The 20751-nt window shown below is 43.3% G+C and overlaps 1 protein-coding gene across 1 annotated transcript in view; it reads right to left on the bottom strand.

Moving 5' to 3' along the window:
- The window catches only part of nat16 (N-acetyltransferase 16), a 30694-nt gene extending 14007 nt beyond the window's left edge, over positions 1-16687 (bottom strand). The window contains exons 1-4 of the mRNA XM_023970782.2: positions 16531-16687; positions 2886-3109; positions 560-784; positions 39-308 (exon numbers count right to left, since the gene is read on the bottom strand). Of these exons, the coding sequence (XP_023826550.1) occupies positions 39-308; positions 560-784; positions 2886-3101 (711 nt within the window). The 5' untranslated portion in view covers positions 3102-3109; positions 16531-16687. The remainder of the gene's footprint in view (positions 1-38; positions 309-559; positions 785-2885; positions 3110-16530) is intronic.
- Positions 16688-20751: the final 4064 nt, after the last annotated feature.

Genomic DNA, 20751 nt, shown 5'->3' with positions numbered 1-20751 from the left:
GTTTCCATAGAGGTCCTCATTATGATATAACATTTTACCTTCTTCAGAAGAATGGCCATGTTGCTGGGTAGGGGCTTGAACGGCTGCCAGTCCTGGACGATGGTAGCGTTAGGGAGTACGTCGGACATCAGGCCAGAGTTGAGGAACATCTGGTGGGCCTCGTTGAGGTCCAGAAGGACCGGGGGAACCAGGGGGGTGTCAGAACCCTGGGGGGTACCCTCAGAGGAGGGAGGGAGGGTCACATGCAGCCCCAGTTCGGAGAGCCGGAGCTTGAGGTCTTCGGCATTGAAGCGAACTAGCAGGATGCCCTTTCGGAGAGAGGCGGTGGTGAAAGGACGTAGGGTAAAGAGAAGGTTGTATGGTTGGTTAATAGACTGTTGTGAAAGGGGAAATCTGTCATTTTGGTAGAACATGATTTCCTGACACAAGTGGACTAGAGTTATAATGGTTTCTAGTCAGAAATAGGACGAAAATGTTGGAAATTTGGAAGGCTTACAATACGAATCAATCAATTAACCAATCAGGCAAGCAACAAATTAACCAATTAACCAATACCTACCTGTTTGGTGATGAGGCGGTACTTCTGAAAATCCTTGGGCCCCAGCTGGTCGTCGCGGGTCAGCCTGGTCACCTTCACCTCAGGCCACTTGGACTTGACCAGCTGAGAGCAGAACCGCAGAAGCACCCCTGCCACGCCCTTCCCCCTCTCCTGGGGGGCCACACGTAACCCCTCCACCAGCATGGTGTCACCGTCATCTATCACACACACTGACTCCAGGGCAATCTGGTGGGGGGGAGAGGGGAGGAACGGAGAGATAAAGGAGAAGGGGATGGGGAAGAAAGGAGAGGGGGAGAGAAAGACGGAGGGAGATTATGAACAGCTGAAGAGATACACTTTGTGTGAACATTATCTGTAATTCTCTTGTTATTTCTAGGTAATATACAGTTGAAGTCTGAGGTTTACATACACCTTAGCCAAATACATTTAAACTCAGTTTCACAATTCCTGACATTTAACCCTAGTAAAAATTCCCTGTTTTAGGTAAGTTAGGATAACCACTTTATTTTAAGAATGTGAAATGTCAGAATAATAGTAGAGAGAATGATTTATTTCAGCTTTTATTTCTTTCATCACATTCCCATTGGGTCAGAAGTTTACATACACTCAATTAGTATTTGGTAGCATTGCCTTTAAATTGTTTAACTTGGGTCAAACATTTTGGGTAGCCTTCCACAAGCTTCCCACAATAAGTTGGGTGAATTTTGGCCCATTCCTCCTGACAGAGCTGGTGTAACTGAGTCAGGTTTGCAGGCCTCCTTGCTCACACACGCTTTTTCAGTTCTGCCCACAAATTTTCTATAGGATTGAGGTCAGGGCTTTGTTCTGCCCACATTTCCTTTGTGAACCAAATAATTTTCCTTCCCACATGATGCCATCTATTTTGTGAAGTGCACCAGTCCCTCCTGCAGCAAAGCACCCCCACAACATGATGCTGACACCCCCGTGCTTCACGGTTGGGATGGTGCTCTTCGGCTTACAAGCCTCCCCTTTTTTCCTCCAAACATAACAATGGTCATTATGGCCAAACAGTCCTATTTTTGTTTCATCAGACCAGAGGAAATTTCTCCAAAAAGTACGATCTTTGTCCCCATGTGCAGTTGCAAACCGTAGTCTGGCTTTTTTATGGCAGTTTTGGAGCAGTGGCTTCTTCCTTGCTGAGCGGCCTTTCAGATTATGTTTTACTGACTCGTTTTACTGTGGATATAAATACTTTTGTACCTGTTTCCTCCAGCATCTTCACAAGGTCCTTCACAAGGTCCTCCTGATTTGCACTTTTCGCACCAAAGTACGTTTATCTCTAGGAGACAGAACGCGTCTCCTTCCTGAGCGGTATGACTGCTGCGTGGTCCCATAGTGTTTATACTTGCGTACTATTGTTTGTACAGATGAACATGGTACCTTCAGGCGTTTGGAAATTGCTCCCAAGGATGAACCAGACTTGTGGAGGTCAACAATTTTTTTTCTGAGGTCTTGGCTGATTTCTTTTGATTTTCCCATGATGTCAAGAAAAGAGGCACTGAGTTTGAAGGTAGGCCTTGAAATACATCCACAGGTACACCTCCAATTGACTCAAATGATGTCAATTAGCCTATCAGAAGCTTGTAAAGCAATGACATCGTTTGAATTTTCCAAGCTGTTTAAAGGCACAGTCAACTTAGTGTATGTAAACTTCTGACCACTGGAATTGTGATACAGTGAATTATAAGTGAAATAATCTGTCTGTAAACAATTGTTGGAAAAATGACTTGTGTCATGCACAAAGTAGATGTCCTAACGACTTGCCAAAACTATAGTTTGTTAACAAGACATTTGTGGAGTGGTTGAAAAACAAGTTTTAATGACTCCAACCTAAGTGTATGTAAACTTCTGACTTCAACTGTAACTCTCAATGGTTCCAAAGTAGGCCACTCCTAACCTCCAGGGATTCTATTTCTATGGTATCACCCTTGAAGACTCTTGTAACTCCTCACACCACTTTGCCCTGTTTGTTTGCAAGCATCAGTATGACAGTGTGGTTGGTCTCGAACAGCCAGGCGGTGTAGCACGTGGGCAGGTACTGGTAGTTCCTAATACAGACCTTTTTACAGCTGAATAACCCCCTTATAAACAAGCTATGACATGTTTATATTACCCTTATGACAGCTTATAATACCGTTTATAGCCTTTTCTCACCACTTTGCCCTGTTTGCACTCCAGTACAACGGTACAGTTGGTCTCCTGTTGCCAGGCCTGGTAGCATTCCTAACACTCTTACAACACCTTAATAACATCTTTATAAACATGCTACAACATGCTTATGACACACTTTATAACCTTTTCTCACCACTTTGCCCTGCTTGCGGGCCAGTATGACGGTGCGGTTGGACTCGGACAGCCAGGCGGTGTAGCGGGTCGGCAGGTAGTCCAGCCCTCCATAGATGTCCTGGCTCATCGCCATGATCTCTTCAAAGTCCTCCTCTGTCGCCACGGTGAACTGGAGGCCCGTCTGGGGAGGGTTCTCGGGGAGCTGGGGGCGGGGCAGGCTGTTCTCAATCTTCATCTTTACAGCTGGCGACAGGAAGAAGGGATGGAGGGGGAGAGATGGGATGGAGAGGGAGGAAGGCCAGAAGAAGGGAGTGAGAAAGGGGGGAATAGAGGAGAGGAAAGAATATTGGAGAAAGTAGAGAGGAAGAGAAGAAGATGGAGGTGAGTAGGAGAGTGAGAGAGAAGGGTGGAAAAGGTCAAATAAGAGAGAGAGGAATAGATAAATGAAGAGATCGGGTAGAAATAGTGAAGGAGTGAGAGAGAAGGGATTGGAGGGAGATAGATTGATATAAAGAGAATGAGAGGAGGGAGTGAGGGAGAGAGATCAATAGAGATCAGGAAGAGGGAGAAAGAGAAAGGGCGAGAGAGTGCAAAAATCTGATTAGGGACCAGGAGCAGGCCTATAAAGCAAATGGACAGGAAGCACATCCGTTGCTGTAATTGAGAATGTGATCTGATTTAACTCCAGTAAAGTAAAGCTACAGTATATACTCTAGAGATAAATAGATAAATAACATCCAATCTTAAAGGGCCAGTGCAGTCAAAATTCTGTTTTGTATCATATTGTACAACAGCTTATGAAATTTACACTGTAAAAGTGTGACACATTTTTATCTGTGTTATATCCTGATTGTTGCTGGTTGAAAATACAATCTACACATGACCTTCTAATCCGCAGGTTTTGCATGGGTGGAGTTTCGGCTTGCCTGATGACATCATCAGGTGATAAATTAGTTAATAGGCCAATAAAATCGCTAAAAAGCGATTTGTGTTTCTTTTTGACAATTTTAATGGAAAACTATTATAGTAAAGTACTTAATTGTTACCCAAAAATAATTTGATATTGCTATAAAATAGCTGCATTGGGCCTTTAAGGAGAAATACTGAACAGCAGGTTCGACAGAAGGGAAATATGCTGCAGAACTCACATCCAGCATTTCTCCAAAGCTGCTAGGTACGCAAAGATTCCTTCAAAAAGAAAGATGACAAATACCCAATTTAATGGGGGAATGTAGTTTAGTGTGAATAACACAATGTTTAGCATATTTATACACTCGATGGCCAGTTTATTAGGTACAACACCTCGTTCACGAAAATGGTTCGCTCCTACAGACCGTAGCAGAGTCGTGTGGCCGTGGCTTTCTATATGAAGCAGGCAGACAGGCATAGACGCATTCAGTTATCGTTCGATTGAACGTCAGAATGGGCAAAACAAGTGACCTTAAGTGACAGTGGTATGATCGTCGTTGCCAGGCGCGCCGGTTCCAGAATCTCAGAAATGGACGGCCTCCTGGGCTTTTCACGCACAACAGTGTCTTTCTAGGGTTTACCGAGAATGGTGCGACAAACAAAAAACATCCAGTCAGCGGCAGTCATTTGGGCGAAAACAGCTTGTTGATGAGAGAAGTCGAAGGAGACAGGCAAGAATGGTGCAAGCTACAGTAACAGCGGGGCCACAAACAGGCAAATAACGGCACAGTACAACAGTGGTGTGCAGAATGGCATCTTGGAACCCACAACTCGACTGTCATTGTCACGGATGGGCTATTGCAGCAGACGACCACAACGGGTTGTGTCATGCTGATGGCAGAGTCAGGATTTGGCAAAAGCAGCATGAGTCTATGGCTCCATCCTGTCTAGTGTCAATGGTACAGGCGGTGTAATGGTTTCCTGGAACACGTTAGGTCCCTTGATACCAATTGAGCAACAAATCCATTCCCTGAAGAATTCAGGCTGTTCTGGAGGCTGACCCAGTACTAGATGGGTGTACCTAATAAACTGTATATTTTCCATTTAACCTTTACTTAAGTAGGCAAGTCAGTTAAGAACAAATTCTTATTTACAATGACAGCCTAAGCATAGTGGGTCAACTGCCTTGTTCAGGGGCAGAACAACATATTTTTACCTTGTCAGCTTGGGGATTTGATCTAGCAACCTTTCGGTTACAGGCCCAAGGCTCTAACCACTAGGCTACCTGTCACCCCAATGTAATACACATGATTTATATGAATATGCTAAACATTGTTTAAATACTCTAAACTAAATATTATTATTATTGTTTTTTTTGACCTTTTTTGACCTTTATGTTATTGAGACCTAGGTCTCTTTTCCAAATGCGCCCTGTATAATACTATATAAATATATGCATATATGCAAATATATGCAACTTTAGTGATCTTACATTTCCCCATTTACAGTCCTGGCAATTCCTATTACACCCATACACTGTTTAGATGCCTGTATACTTTATGCTTCACAACACTTGTTCTGTAATTCACATCAATAGGTCAACTTTAACATCAATGGGCATTGGTCAGACAGAGTAAGTAGCCTCAAAACACGTCAACCTCAAAGGGTCTTGGTCAGGCAGTCTACACAACCATAACCTCTTAACTTACTACCACATCCCAATGTTTTGACCAGAGTGGACGGGGTCTTGGTCAGGAAAAACACAGACAACACAACCCCTAACCACACAGACGGCACTAATGTGATTTCTGGTCACCGCCAGGACGCCAGCCCAGTTTGCCCGTCCAGTTTGGCAACAGTTTGTATGTGGCACAGAGAGAGGCGACTGGCATCCGTCCCTGTGGCGCGCCCCCCTCTGCCAACCCCCTATCCCCCTAATCCCTTCGGTAATTCCCCCTCACCCGCTTCCCTGGATTCCTCGGGAAAACACTGGCTCACTCGGGAAAACAATCACATTTTTCTGAGCTTGGGAAAAGAATGGGGCGAAACGAGCGAGAGAAGAGGAGGGCTCAGGTCGTTGGAAAGGTATTCCGGAAAGGTGCAGAGATTATTGAGTGGTTAAAGCCTGGGTGTGTGTCCATGTGTGTATGCATCCGTATGCGTGTGTGTGTCCATGTGTGCGCGTTTCTCCGTCCGTGTGTAATATGTGTGTACATTTTACATTTACGTTTTAGTCATTTAGCAGACACTCGTATCGAGAGTGACTTACAGTAGTGAGTGCATACATTTTCATATTTTTTTAGTGTGTATTTCTGTGTGTAAGAGTGTATCTCTGTCTCCATCTGTGTGTGTGTTCTCTGTCCCATGCATGGACAGTTAGTGTTAGTTGGCCCCAGGGGGAATGAGGATTCTAGCTGAAGCAGTGAAGCAGGGCCAGACATTTCCGATAATCTGTCGATGGGAGATGTGTCTGGGCTGGGGGAGGGAGGGAGGGAGGCCGCCTGCCTGGGACAGAGAAAACACTGTCTGGCCCCACCAGACCTAACACACTCCCTGTCTCTAACTGGTACTTTTCCATCAACTGGCATGCATAGGCATGGTGCCATAAACTCACTGGGGGAGGAGGGGGAGGGGGGGGCGCAGTGACAGTGTCACACACACACACACACACCACACACACAGTGAATCACTAACTGCCACATGGACTTTAGCATGACATCAATACACACCTCAGCAGCGCCCTTCCAATCAATCGACCGTCCACATATACACACACGCGCGCACACACACGCCACTGTCTACGACCCACGTGAACACTTCACTCGTTTTTCTATCTGTTAACCTCCTCGGTGAAATTAAATATCACATGAGAAAGATAATTACTACACAGATACACTCTTACGACAAAATGTACTATCTAGAACCTAAAAGGGTTCTTCCGGCTGTCCCCATGGGAGAACCCTTTTTGGTTCCAGGTAGAACCCTTTTGGTTTTAGGTAGAACCCTTTTGGGTTCAATATAGAACCCTTTCCACAGAGGGTTCTACATGGAACCCGAACCAAACCTGGAACCAAAAACGGTTCTCCTATGGGGACAGCTGAAGAACTGTTGTGGAACCCTTTTTTCTAAGAGTGTAAACAGACACCTGTCCATTACAGAAACACAAAAGCCTATCAGAGGTGCATGGTGTAAGGAGGAGAAGAGAGGATGGGAAGGTCGTTTCTGCATGATGTTCTTGCTGACGTTTGGTTGGCAGGCAAGCAAACATGCTGACCAAAGAGGCACCAAGTGACACACTCCATGACCAAAAGTATGTGGACACCTGCTTGTTGAACGTCTCATTCCAGAATCATGGGCATTAATATGGAGTTGGTCACCCCTTTGCTACTACAACAGCCTCCACTCTTCTGGGAAGGCTTTCCACTAGATGTTGGAACATTGCTTTGGGGACATGCTTCCGTTCTGCCACAACAGCATTGATGAGGTTGGGCACTGATGTTGGGCGATTAGGCCTGGCTTGAGGCCGGCGTTCCAATTCATCCCAAAGGTGTTTGATGGGGTTGAGGTCAGGGCTCTGCGCAAACCAGTCAAGTTCTTCCACACCGATCTCGACAAACCCTTTCTGTATGCACCTCGCTTTGTGCACGGGGGCATTGTCATGCTGAAACAGGAAAGGGCCTTCCCCAAACTGTTGCCACAAAGTTGGAAGCACAGAATCGTCTAGAATGTAATTGTATGTTGTAGTGTTAAGATTTCCCTTCACTGGAACCAAGGGGCCTAGTTTGAACCATGAAAAACAGCCCCAGACCATTATTCCTGCTCCATCAAACTTTACAGTTGGAACTATGCATTCGGGTAGGTAGCGTTCTCCTGGCATAAGCCAAACCCAGATATGTCCATTGGACTGCCAGATGGTGAAGCGTGATCCATCACTCCAGAGAACGTGTTTCCACTGCTCCAGAGTCCAATGGTGGTGAAATTTACAACACTCCAGCCGACGCTTGGCATTGCGTATGGTGATCTTAGGCTTGTTGCTTCCAGAGGCAGTTTGGAACTCGGTGGTGAGTATTGCAACCAAAAACAGACCATTTTTACGGGCTTCAGCACTCGGCGGTCCCGTTCTGTGAGCTTGTGTGGCTGAGCCGTTGTTGCTCCACTTCACAATAACAGCACTTACAGTTGACCGGGGCAGCTCTAGCAGGGCAGAAATTTGATGAACTGACTTGTTGGAAAGGTGGCATCCTATGACGGTGCCACGTTTAAAGTCACTGAGCTCTTCAGTAAGGCCATTCTACTGCCTATGTTTGTCTATGGAGATTGCATGACTATGTGCTCAATTGTATACACCTGTCAGCAACGGGTGTGGCTGAAATCGTCGAATTCCCTTATTTGAAGGGGTGTCCACATACTTTTATATATAGTGTATGTTCAAACCACATAATGTATACAGTAAGCCTATATGCATAAATTAAATAGATTGGAATCCATTTCTTCTTTCTTCCCATCTCTTAGAAACAGTGTGTCAAATCAAATCAAATTGTATTTGTCACATACACATGTTTAGCAGATGTTATTACGGGTATAGTGAAATGCTTGTGTTTCTAGCTCTAACAGTGCAGTAATATCTAACAGTAATATCTAACAATTTCACAACAATATAGAATAGGATAGAATAGAATAGCATAGAATAGGATACAATATAATAGGATAGAATATAATAGGATAGAATAGGATGAAATAGAATAGGATAGAATAGGATGGAATAGGATAGGATAGAATAGGATATAATAGAATATGACAGAGTAGGATGGAATAGGATAGAATATGATGGAATAGAATAGGATGGAATAGGATAGGATAGAATAGGATAGAATAGGATTGAATAGGATGGAATAGGATAGAATAGGATGGAATAGAACAGAATAGGATAGAATATAATAGGATGGAATAGGACAATAGAATGGAATGGAATAGAATAGGATGGGATAGGATAGAAAATGATGGAATAGGATAGGATAGAATAGGATGGAATAGAATTGGAATGGAATAGGATAGGATAGGATGGAATAGGATGGAATGTGATAGGCTAGAATAGAATAGGACAGAAAATGATGGAATAGGATAGAATAGAATAGGATAGGCTGGAATAGAATAGGATAGAATATAATAGGATGGAATAGGACAATATAATGGAATGGAATAGAATAGGATAGGATGGAATAGGATGGAATGTGATAGGCTAGAATAGAATAGGATAGAAAAGGATGGAATAGGATAGAATAGAATAGGATAGGATAGAATAGGATGGAATATGATAGGATAGGATAGAATAGGATAGAAAAGGATGGAATATGATAGAATAGAATAGACTAAGAAAGCATAGAATAAAGTAAATCCATTTGCCCTGACATTCTCTTTCGTCCTATCCATTTGAAACAGCAGTGACACTGACTTAACTGGATCACATGACAACAGAGGATGACAGCGAAGAGGAGGATTTAGGCTTTACAATGCTGCTGTCACAGTGTTGTGGTGATGATACTCTTGACTACACACACACACACACACACACACACACACACACAAGCACATACTTGCACACGTGCACAAACACACACACACACACACATATACATACACACACTGTCAGACACACCATCACACACACACACACGCTACTGTCCTGACTCTTCTGCTAAACACAGAGGATTGGAGCGATAGGCCTGCAGGCCAAGTTATTACGAGTTTTAGAGAGCCAAAACAAAGAGTGGTATGCAATAAGTGTGACCTCAGTACTTCACGCTATTGCAGTGTAAGTCCAATATCAACACGATAACCTATCCTATAACTCAGGTGAGTGGTGTGTGTGTGTGTGACTGTGTGTGTGTGTGGGGGGGGGTTGAGATTTCCATTTGATTTTGTCAATTTTATCCCGTGGGCCACACAAGGGACAAAGAAACGACAGATCACACCTTTAGGGGACGACGAAATTACTGATCACACCTTTAATTAACCTATTACACATAACACTCTTCACATTTTCTATTTCTGGATCAAATACTCACCTATGACCTTCCTTGTTCTCTTTCTCGAAGACCTTACGGGGTAAGATTGAGGATTCTCTATCTTTCTCTCGCTCTCTCTTTCACACTCACACTCACACACACACACACACACACACAGACACTCACAGACACGCAAACACGCACACTTCTAATCTTGGATGATTTATTCAGTGAACAGTGTCTGCCGATCCGTGTGAGGTAAAAATGCCACGTCGATACGTCCCATCATCATCGAGCACACGAGACGTGTGTGCGTGCGTGATCATTTTGCATAGGCACGATGCATTTCTCCGTCCTCTCATCTGAATAGGGAGAACGCATCAACACAATCTACAACTGGAGATGACGTTTACTTTTCACAAAGCAGATACCGAACATCCGTCGTGATTCCTGAATTAGGCTACATTAATGAAGGCTTTTGCTGCACTGTTTCAAGGTGATTGTAAAAGGGTATCCCCCTGGTGTCAGTTCGGTTTTGTCTTTGTAAATACGTCACAATAGGCAGCGCAACGTGAGGGTAGTAGCCCCTATCTCTTTCTATCGTTCTTTGTCACGAAAACATACACACACACAACAAACGCACGTGGCAGCAGCCTCATCCCCTCTCCCTCCCTCTCTCCCTTTCTCTCCCTCGCTCTTTGTCTCTTTCATCTGACTCCCTCCCTCTGGATCTAGTCCATGTGCTTATGCTTGTGTGTTTACATAACTCTCTGTGGTAAAATCCCATGACGTATTTATACACTGTATTTCCCCTGTACAGTATTTCCCTCCCAGAGCAGCTGATCTGAAGTCGGTTTTGACATTGCCCCTATAATGGTTAGGGTTAGGATTGGGGATTGCCTGAGCTGATCCTAGATATGTGCCTATGGGCAGCTTCTAATCAGTTAGATGATTTTTGCGCTAGAGGACGTCACACACGCTATGGAACATGACGTTTACATGTAATCAAAACGCCATATGTGGCCTGTTTTAACAGTTGTCTGAGGGCATCATCATCAAACATGAGTACAGTACCTCCTCTCGTTTGTATAAATTTCCCACTCCCCCTCTTTTTACTCCCATCTTCATCAGCCCATCATTTTACAGAACGTCTCCTTGTTTATATAAATGTCTCATTCTCTAATGTCCTGCTGTCTCTCTCTCTCTCTGTCTCTTTCTTTCTCTCTCTCTATCTCTCTCTCTTTTTCTCTCTCTCTGTCTCTCTATCTGTCTCTCATCCTATACTTTTTGTCAAAATCCCAAACTTATTATCCTGATATATGGCAGTTTTACATTGCATAATTTCAAAAGGCTAATTTCCTCTTCCCATCTCTCTGGTTATCTACGTTTTTTTAAAGGAGAATTACATACAATATCCTTGGGTTAGGTTTGGAAATCATACTAGAGCTACAGAAATGTACATCCTGCAGAAAATATATATGTATTAGATCATACTTGAGTAGAACAATGGTTTTTCACACATGGTCTGCGGGAGTACTGCAGCTGGTCTGCAAATTCTTTTATATATATATTTTATTATTAAAAAACAAACATCCAAAAACAATCATATTTGGGAGTATTAATGGCATTGTAAGCAATTTTACATTATTTTTCACAATACAAATTGTTTCTAATAATAATAGGCCTTTCATTTGTTACATTCACTGCAAAAATTCACTAAATATGATCGCAAGTATATTTTATGCTTAAAAGATTGCGTCTCCATGGATGGTGGTCCTCAACAGCTTTTGAAGGTTTTTGGTGGTCCCCGGAACAGAAAAGGTTGGAAACCACTGATATAGACATATTAGATCATACTAGAAGGGCTGCAGTAATATGGACCTACGGGTAACTGCCAAAATAAAGGAAACACTAACATAAAGTGTCTTAATAGGGAATTGAGCCACCACAAACCGCCAGAACAGCTTCAATGCGCCTTGTCTGGAACTCTTTTGGAGGGATACGACACCCTTCTTCCACGAGAAATTCTATAATTTGAGGGTTTTCTCAGGCGCCACTCCAGAATCTCCCATAAGTGTTCAATTGGGTTGAGACCTGGTGACTGAGACACACACACACACTCACACACCCTTTAAACCCTCTATGCTCCTTTGAGACCCCTCTTTCAAAGTCACTGAGATCTCTTCTTCTAGCCATGGTTCGAAGAATAATGAGCAACTGGGCATTTTCTTACATGACCCTAAGCATGATGGGATGTTTTAATTGCTTAATTAACTCAGGAACCACACCTGTGTGAAAGTACCTACTTTAAACATACCTTGTATTCCTCATTTACTCAAGTGTTTCCTTTATTTTGGCAGTTACCTGTACATCATACTAGAACTGCAGAAATGCAGACGCACATAATTCTAGAGCTGCAGAAATATAGACACCCATCATACTAGAGCTGCGCTGGACCAAGCAAACCCTAACACGCTAACATGTGACAAATAACATTTGATTTGATCAACCTAAACAAAAACGGACATCCGTTTGATGCAATGAGCTGGGATAGTAGGACAAATTTGAGAGTGCGACCAAAACAGTACCCCTTTTCGCATCTCTATGTTAAGAAAACGTCTTGGAAAACACTTATGAAACAAACATGCTATTCTTATCCAGCTGTGAATGACGAAGGCATGAGTCCGTTTCCCTTGAGGTCCATTATACTAATGTGGGTGACACAGGACAAATGCCCTGGCATGCATCACCATGATTATTAGGACACGCAAGGAAAATGAAATTAACATCTCTTATTGGAAAAGTAACAGGTCCCTACCTGTTTCAGTCTGTTGTCTTCCGTTTTGTGCCTAATGAACAAGACCCAGATCGGCATCACAATAATGTCTGCATCACAAGCAAGCAAATGCAGCAACAGACTAACAAGACTGAATAGCTGACGATGATGCTGTTGCACTGAACTCATCAACACTCTTACCTTCCCATAACTCTATCTGTCACTCACTCCGGTAAGAGAGTTAGCCAATCCACACAGATCTAGGATCAGCTTAACCTCCCCCACTCCTAACCTTAACCGTTAGGGTGGAAAAACACAGAACTTATCTCAGATCAGTGTGTAGGCAATACATGAGGAACTTCAACCAACAATTTTTTTAATTTAACCAGGCAAGTCAGTTAAGAACAAATTCTTATTTACAATGACAGCCTGCCGGGGAACAGTGGGTTAACTGCCTTGTTCAGGGGCAGAACGACAGATTTTTTCCTTATCAGCTCAGGGATTTGATCTAGCAACATTTCGGTTACTGGCCCAACACTCTAACCACTAGGCTACCTGCCGCCCCAAAATATATGTGTGTGTGTGTGTGTGTGTGTCGTCGTGTGTTGTGTGTGTGTGTGTGTGTGTGTGTGTGTGTGTGTGTGTGTGTGTGTGTGTGTGTGTGTGTGTGTGTGTGTGTGTGTGTGTGTGTGTGTGTGTGTGTGTGTGTGTGTGTGTGTGTGTGTGTGTGTGTGGTGTGTGTTGTGTTGTCAAGCCTTTATTAAACTGCATGGTCGTACTCAGTCCTGTGTGGGTATAGAGGGCACCCCAGCGAGTCTGAATAAAATAACCTTTGGGTTAAGAGGGACGGGAGGGAGGAGGGTTGTGTGGGGGGGGGGGGGGTTGATGAATGTGATGGGGAGGGGGGGGGAATCAAATGTGTGTGTATAGAAGGAATGAGGGGTGAATGGATAAAAAGGAGAGCGGATGCAGAGGGGTGTGGGGGGGGGGGTTGTGCGTGGTGGTGGGGGGGCTCAAACTTTTCAGGTACTAAGTTGTTGTACTAAGTGTGTAATTTTTTTATGGGCCTGATAGTAAATGACATGAAATTTAAAGGCAAAAATGAATGACTTTTTAATGTGGCATGAACACAACCAGTCATGATGTTTTCATCTGATTGTCAAACAAATCACTTCAAAAAGCAGGCTACCTGCGCATATTCGTCCACTCCAAAAGAATTCCAGCATGACATATAGGTGGGGGTCTTCGTTTCATTTAGAATAAGCTTTCATTTTCATGCCCAGGTAAATTGCATTTCAAACAAAAGGGAGAATGGTTAAATTAGCATTATTTACAGACTCCCCAAAGTTTGACTGTTGTTGCATTTAGAGAAGAGACCCCCACCCCACCTGTAATTCGCACACTGATCCCTGTGATATAAAAATTGCATACATACCTGATTTGTTGGATATTCAATAATTATTTACTTAACTATTAGTAAGACATTTCGGTCCTAGTAGTGTCTGTGTTTTTATGGTCTCCACCCTAGTTCCCTGCAGCTAATCTGGGCGTATGGTCACTAGAGATGGCTTGAGCTGACAGATGCGTTAAAGACTGCATTCCATAGACAAGATGTGGTCGGTGTAACCGAGATAGAGATAGCCAGGAGGAGTTTAGAACAATTCCTCATCGTCTCTAAATCATCCTTGCATCTGGGAAACTAAGCCAGGGAGGGGTTAAGACCACTTCCCCGTGCAGATAACGACAGGATGAACCCAGAGTGGCTTATGATGCTCCTTGGTCTGCATGAAGTGGTTGAACCAACCACGATGAAGCATTCTTAGTGTCAGCTATATACAGGACTCTGCATTTGTGTAAGGGTTAGGTTACTCAGTCCAACACTCAAGAGTGGGGGGTCGACCAGCCTCATTATTGCAATAATTAATCGATATTAAATTAAGAGGATTGTTTGAAAAAAATGACCAAGTTTCTCTCAGTACTGAATTTCCACGACAGCCCGCCGCACCAGCGCCTATACGCTCATTAATCTCACAGGTTGTGTGCCAAATGGCAACCTTTTCCTTATGTATTTCCCTCCTTTTGACCAGAACCCTACAGACCCTAGTCAAAAGTAGTGCACTACATAGGGAACAGGGTGTCATGTGGGACGCTCAGCAAGTCCTTCGTGCATGTCCTTTGAAAATGCTGCGACACTCACTTACTTCACTCCATCCCAAATCTATCTAGAGTGAGACACAGAGAGACAGTGAAAGAGAGAGAGCGAGAGATGAGAGCGAGAGACAGACCAGAAATCAAAGAGTAGGATAAGAAAGAGAGAACTGTCTGTATATCTATAAAAGGTTGGACAGTTTGAAAGCCTTGATGCCCTGAATCTGTCCTACTCAATGTTGTGCATTCCGATCTTTCTCCCTCATCAACTGTCTCTTGATACATTTAATCATGAGTACACAGTCATGTCTCCCCTCTTTCATTCCCGAATTCCAAACTGCCAAGTGGAATCAGATCACAAAGTATGCATGCATTCCCTCTTCATTCCCGAAGAGAGGAGCAAAAATGCGAGCGCACGCACACGCGCTCTTTGGCGCACGGCACGCGCACTATATGGGCAGGTTAGAAGGTTAGAAGAGCAGGTTGGTTAGAAGTCTCACTCCATCTCCCACAGTTCCTCGTGCCGAATGTGAGCGAGTTTCCGAACCCAGACGGAATGTGGAGAAATAGAACAGGCTTTGAATAAATCACGACCCAACTGCGCATTCGGGGCACGGTGGAACTGTCACAGGCTGGGAAATAACCATTGCTTAGAATGCTTTACATGTTAAGTTAAACCTATACCTATAATTACAGGAATTGCTGTTATAGCTAAAGTCTGATAAATAGCCTATAACCTAAATTGCGCCGCACGTGCACCAACGTTTAGAGAACCTAAGAATTCTAGCTGTCACGACTCTATCCAAGCACGTGCTGTACGTACACATACCGGAGGCGCGCGCACCGCTCAGCAGCTCCCTCACTGGTGCCATAGCTTTGCGGCCGCAGATGCATATTTATGCAACATAGCCTATGTTGTGAATAAAGGAATTGTTCATCGTAGCATGTCATCTCCTGCCCCCTAAATCCCCCGCTTCCATCCGCCCACACACATCATCTATCTGTCCTTTATACCTAAATGTATGCGACTCCTTTTCCAGGGGCTTTCAGCATTCCATACTGACTGCAACTGCATAGCCTATCTTTGGATCTAGCCTAACAAATGAATATATCGCAAAAGTGATATGCCGAAAGGTGATATCTGATAAACATATGTTTGTTATCTTTATTGTTTCATATTACTATATTCATTTATTATATTCGGCTGAGGGTGATGGTGGTGACAGCGCCAGGATTGCATCCTCAACGGTGATTGGATGAATCTTTGATCATGTCCATATTCGATTAGATAGGCTATCGGCATCATTCATCCGCATTGCCTATACTATAGTACATACAGACAGACACACAATTCCATAATGCTATAGGCCCACAGTAGACTATAAAACCTGCATTGTAGCCCATGGACTAGTTTCGGGGTAGTCTATACATCGTTTCATTGCTTTATCATTACCATCCCCTCCGCTGTAACTCAGTCTCTCGGGTAAATTCCTTAAATTTGGCCACACAAAATGGCCGATTAGAATAGGATGGGGATAGTGGAATAATCGGGTCGGAATATGAGAAAAGGTTTAGGTAGGCTAGAGAGACAAGATAGAAAGGCAATGCAGAATACCCGATCACACGTAGCCTATAAGGTGCCTTCTATGAAAACATAATTTGGCCTAGAAATAAAATATGATTTAAAATATGACAACTATAACAAAATCATAATGATCGATCATGGATGGATACCGTTATCGTGACTGATCGATAATCTTGACTATTCTCACCAATGTGCTCCAAATGTCTGCCACTGCCGGTGAAATGTATTAATTCCCTCTTACCGTTAGTGAAGCCCGGAGGTCTCGTGCAAGTGTTGTCGGTAACGGCAGGTGTATTGCCAGGTGCAAGAGGTGGATGGATGGTTACAGCGGCTACTGTTCAAATTCAGGATAAAATACAAATTCTCCCAGCCACCGGCTCGAGTTTTCAATATAAGAGATTACCGTTTAGGCCCCGCCTACAAACCCTGCATGCTCGGCTCTCTCTCCTCGTAGTAGGCTAGGCTATCCTAACCCCTGCCTACCATCATCACCAAAATATCCCCCACCCAGCCACCCATCAATATCTCTCTCTCTCTCTCTTTCTCTCTCTCTCTTTATTGGCATGGGAAACACGTTTACATTGCCAAACCAAGTGGAGTACATAATAAACAAAAGTGAAATAAACAATCAGAAATGAAAGGTAAATAGCCTATTACACTCAAAAAAGTTTCAAAAGAATAGAGACATTTCAAATGTTATATCACTGGCTGTGTACAGTCTCATAACAATATGCAAATAGTTGAAGTGTGAAAGGCAACATGTCACAAATCTTGATGCTGTGATGGTACACTGTGGTGTTTCACAAAATAGATATGGGAGCTGATCAAAATTGGATTTGTTTTCAAATGATGTGTGGTTCTGTGCAGTGGTGAGTTTACCATGTAAATCTGGTGGGGCAAACAAAAACTTTTTTTTTAGATGCATGCCAGCAAAGCCACTACACAACACACTACTACAGTAAACAATACATGAATGGCATTATAACGGTGACAAACAGTGTCCACAAGCTGTCCCAACAGCAGAGTCCCAACACCTTACCACTGCTATACCTGGCTATCAGCGGAGCCTTGTCTGGCAGTGAAACAGTTCATTCAGCCTCATTTACTTCCTTTTAAAAAAAAACTTGCAGTGTTCCGTTCAAATTGGACCGATTTACAAGTTTCCTCTCTGAAAAATGTAGTTAATTTAATCTGATTGTCATAAGGTTCCATGACTTTGTCCACACAGGGCATCTGAACGCACAAAATACATTTTGAGGATTTTCATTACATTTCAGTGTTTTATTTTAGCTTTTGTACACCTTTGGTGTTCCCCATCAAAAGTTTGAAATGAATGGGTGAGACTACAAAATTAATGTATAAAATTGATTTCAGGCACATGCCCATTCATGAAATGGACACACTTTCTCTCCCAGACCCCCACATGCATGTGTGTTTGAGCACACACACCTCACTCCCCTTCTTGGCTTCCATGGCAACCCCCACGGGAACCTTTCCCCAATAGAATCTTTCCCCCACAGGAACCACACCTGTTGGCATTCTCACAAACAATCGCAACATTGTTCCAATAATATATAGAACTTTTCTCTCAGCTCTGGTATATTAAGCTTTTTTGAGACCTTGCTCACAATTCATTCTGTGGCAGCACAATAACCAAACGATATACTGTATGTGAGGCTCTTGATCATATCTTTGATCATGACACTGGTGAGGAGGAGAGAGTCTTTGTTTAACTTTGACACAATGTAGTCTGTGATAAGTAGCACAATATGTTTCATCTGAGTATTTGTTATACTCAAAATAATCCATACATTATGCTTTTTTTACTCAAAAACGAGTTGTATGAGCTCAGGTCAATGAGGCCTAAAGGCCATAAATGTCACGTCCTGACCATAGAGAGTCCTTATTTTCTATGGTAGAGTAGGTCAGGGCCTGACTGGGGGGTTAGTCTAGTTTATTATTTCTATGTGGGGTTCTAGGTTTGTTTCTCTATGTTGGTGATTGTGTATGATATCCCAATTAGAGGCAGCTGGTAATCGTTGTCTCTAATTGGGGATCATATTTAAGTAGCATTTTTTCCACCTATGTTTTATGGGATATTGTTTTGAGTTAGTGCACGTAGCATCTCTGTAGTCACTGTTCGTTGTTAGTTTATTGTTTATTTGTTTTTGTCTTCGCTAAATTTCACTTTATTCATTAAATTATGTGGAACTCAACATCCGCTGCGCCTTGGTCCGATATTCATTTCAGCGAACGTGACAATAAATAGCAAATGAAAGTTAAAAACTTCTAATGTTCACAAGAACTTAAGTTGATAAAAATATCTAACACAAAATTAGGTGATAATATATGGATTATTATGGATTTATAATCAGTTATAATGGGGTGGTCATTTTGGACCAGGAACACAGAATTAATTAACATGAAACGAGCACAACAGGAGGGTTAAACAAATGTGGTTTCTACTGAAAATTGAGATATACAAACTATGACATAAGGGGACGACGAGCCGATAAGAGGCGATCCGTAATTTCGATTAAGACATTAATGAGCAAGCTAGGACGGACGTAGTCAATACAACTATTTGTTCAGCACTTTTTAAATGTACAGCGACAGAATTCAGAACATGGGCCGTTTTTACAGTATTCTCCCTGTACGCCAAGTCAGAACTATAGGATTAATAAAGAGGGCATATAAGCAGACAATGAAAGCTCTTACAATATCCGATGATTACATTTCTCTAAAACAGGCTATAGGCTACATGTGCACCACCAAGTCAGAACAGTAGGCAAAATGATGAGGGGGAAAAGGGACCAAATTATTAGGATGAGGCACATTGGCTACTAACAGCTTACTACACAACATACACTTAGTATTACTTTCTTAGCTACAGCATTCGTATCGCCCTGGCATATGACATGACTTATGAAGCAGCATACAAGGCATTTTTGGACTCACCTTGTTGTGCTGTGCTCACTTGAACAGGAAGGTGGCACGACGGTCCTGTGTGGGAAAATTTTGTCTTCAAGCTTTGTCATCAAAGTCTGGCATTCTCTGGATTTATGGTGCTTTCAAGACAACTGGGAACTCAGGGGAAAAAACAAGGTCTAATCATGATGATGTCAGTGATCTTCAGGTCGGAGCTCTAGAAAGAGGCCTGAATTCCCGACTTGCAATTCAAAGTTGGATGACAGTTTAAAACGTATTTTCCCAGTCGGAGCTCGTTTTCCTCAGAGTTCCCAGTTATCTCGAACTCACTGAAGTCTGAGATTTCCCAGTTCCGAGTTTCCAGTTGTTTTGAGCATGGCAGAGGTCATGCTGGATTGGCAGCATGGCCAATGTTGAATGTTTATCCTTTTAAGCTTGGTAAAGAGACCCTTAAACCCAGACTTGGGACCACACACCCACTCCACTGAAAAGCAGGCTAGTGATTGCTTTGCAATGCTTGCAGTTAGGCACCGATTCCTTCCAAACCACTCATTGTTGAATTTGCGATTTCCAACTTGTAATGTTTATGTCCAATGGCGATACGTTTTATCAATCACCCGCTATTTAAACAGCATTCGCGAGGCGAGGAGGGAGAAAGGATGGAGAAACCTGTTTCTCTCCTCAGGTGCTGCCTTTCGGGGAGGGTGTATTGAGTGGAAACAATTGTTGGACCTACGCCTGATACTCAGACAATAGATTGTGTCGAGTCACTGCACCCTGTTCATGGATCCGATTTCTTCTATTCCATTGCGTATTAAATATGCTTGGAAACTATATTGCAAAGAAAAGGAAATAAGAATAATATCATGAAGTTAGATACAATAGATACAATCTAGGCCTAAATATAATCCAACTCCAGATAACATTTTAATTGTATTTTTGCTGATTCTATGATTCCAGGTAAATAACTGCAAATGGATCCTGGACTTCGTGATGGGAGGCCCCCAGATGGTGAGGGTAGGCAACAAACATCCGCCACTCTGACCCTCAACACGGGGGCTCCTTTAGGGGTGCGTGCTTAGTCCCCTCCTGTACTCACTGTTCACCCACTACTGCATGGCCGCGCACAACTTCACCACCATCATTAAGTTTGCTGACGACGCAAAGTTGGTGGCCCTGATCACCAACGACAATGAGACAGCCTGTAGGGAGGAGATCAAAGACCTGGCAGTGTTGTGCCAGGATAAAAACCTCTTCCTCAACGTCAGCAAAACAAAGAGGCTGAATGGGGCCGAGCAGACCCCCGTTCACATCGACAGGGCTGTAGTGGAGCGGTTCGAGAGCATCCAAGCGCAGGCCGCTACTGAGGGTAGTGCGTACGGCCCAGTACATCACTGGGGCTGAACTCCATGCCATCCAGGAACTCTATACCATGCTGTGGCAGAGGAAGGCCCCAAAAAGCCACCCAGGTCATAGACTGTTCTCTCTGCTAACACATGGCAAGCGGCACCGATGCACCAAGTCTGGAACCAAC

This window comes from Salvelinus sp. IW2-2015, linkage group LG3, assembly GCF_002910315.2.
Source record: "Salvelinus sp. IW2-2015 linkage group LG3, ASM291031v2, whole genome shotgun sequence".
Lineage (NCBI taxonomy): Eukaryota > Metazoa > Chordata > Actinopteri > Salmoniformes > Salmonidae > Salvelinus > Salvelinus sp. IW2-2015.
Note: the sequence above shows the minus strand (reverse complement) of the source record. Positions and strands in the feature narration are given on the sequence as shown.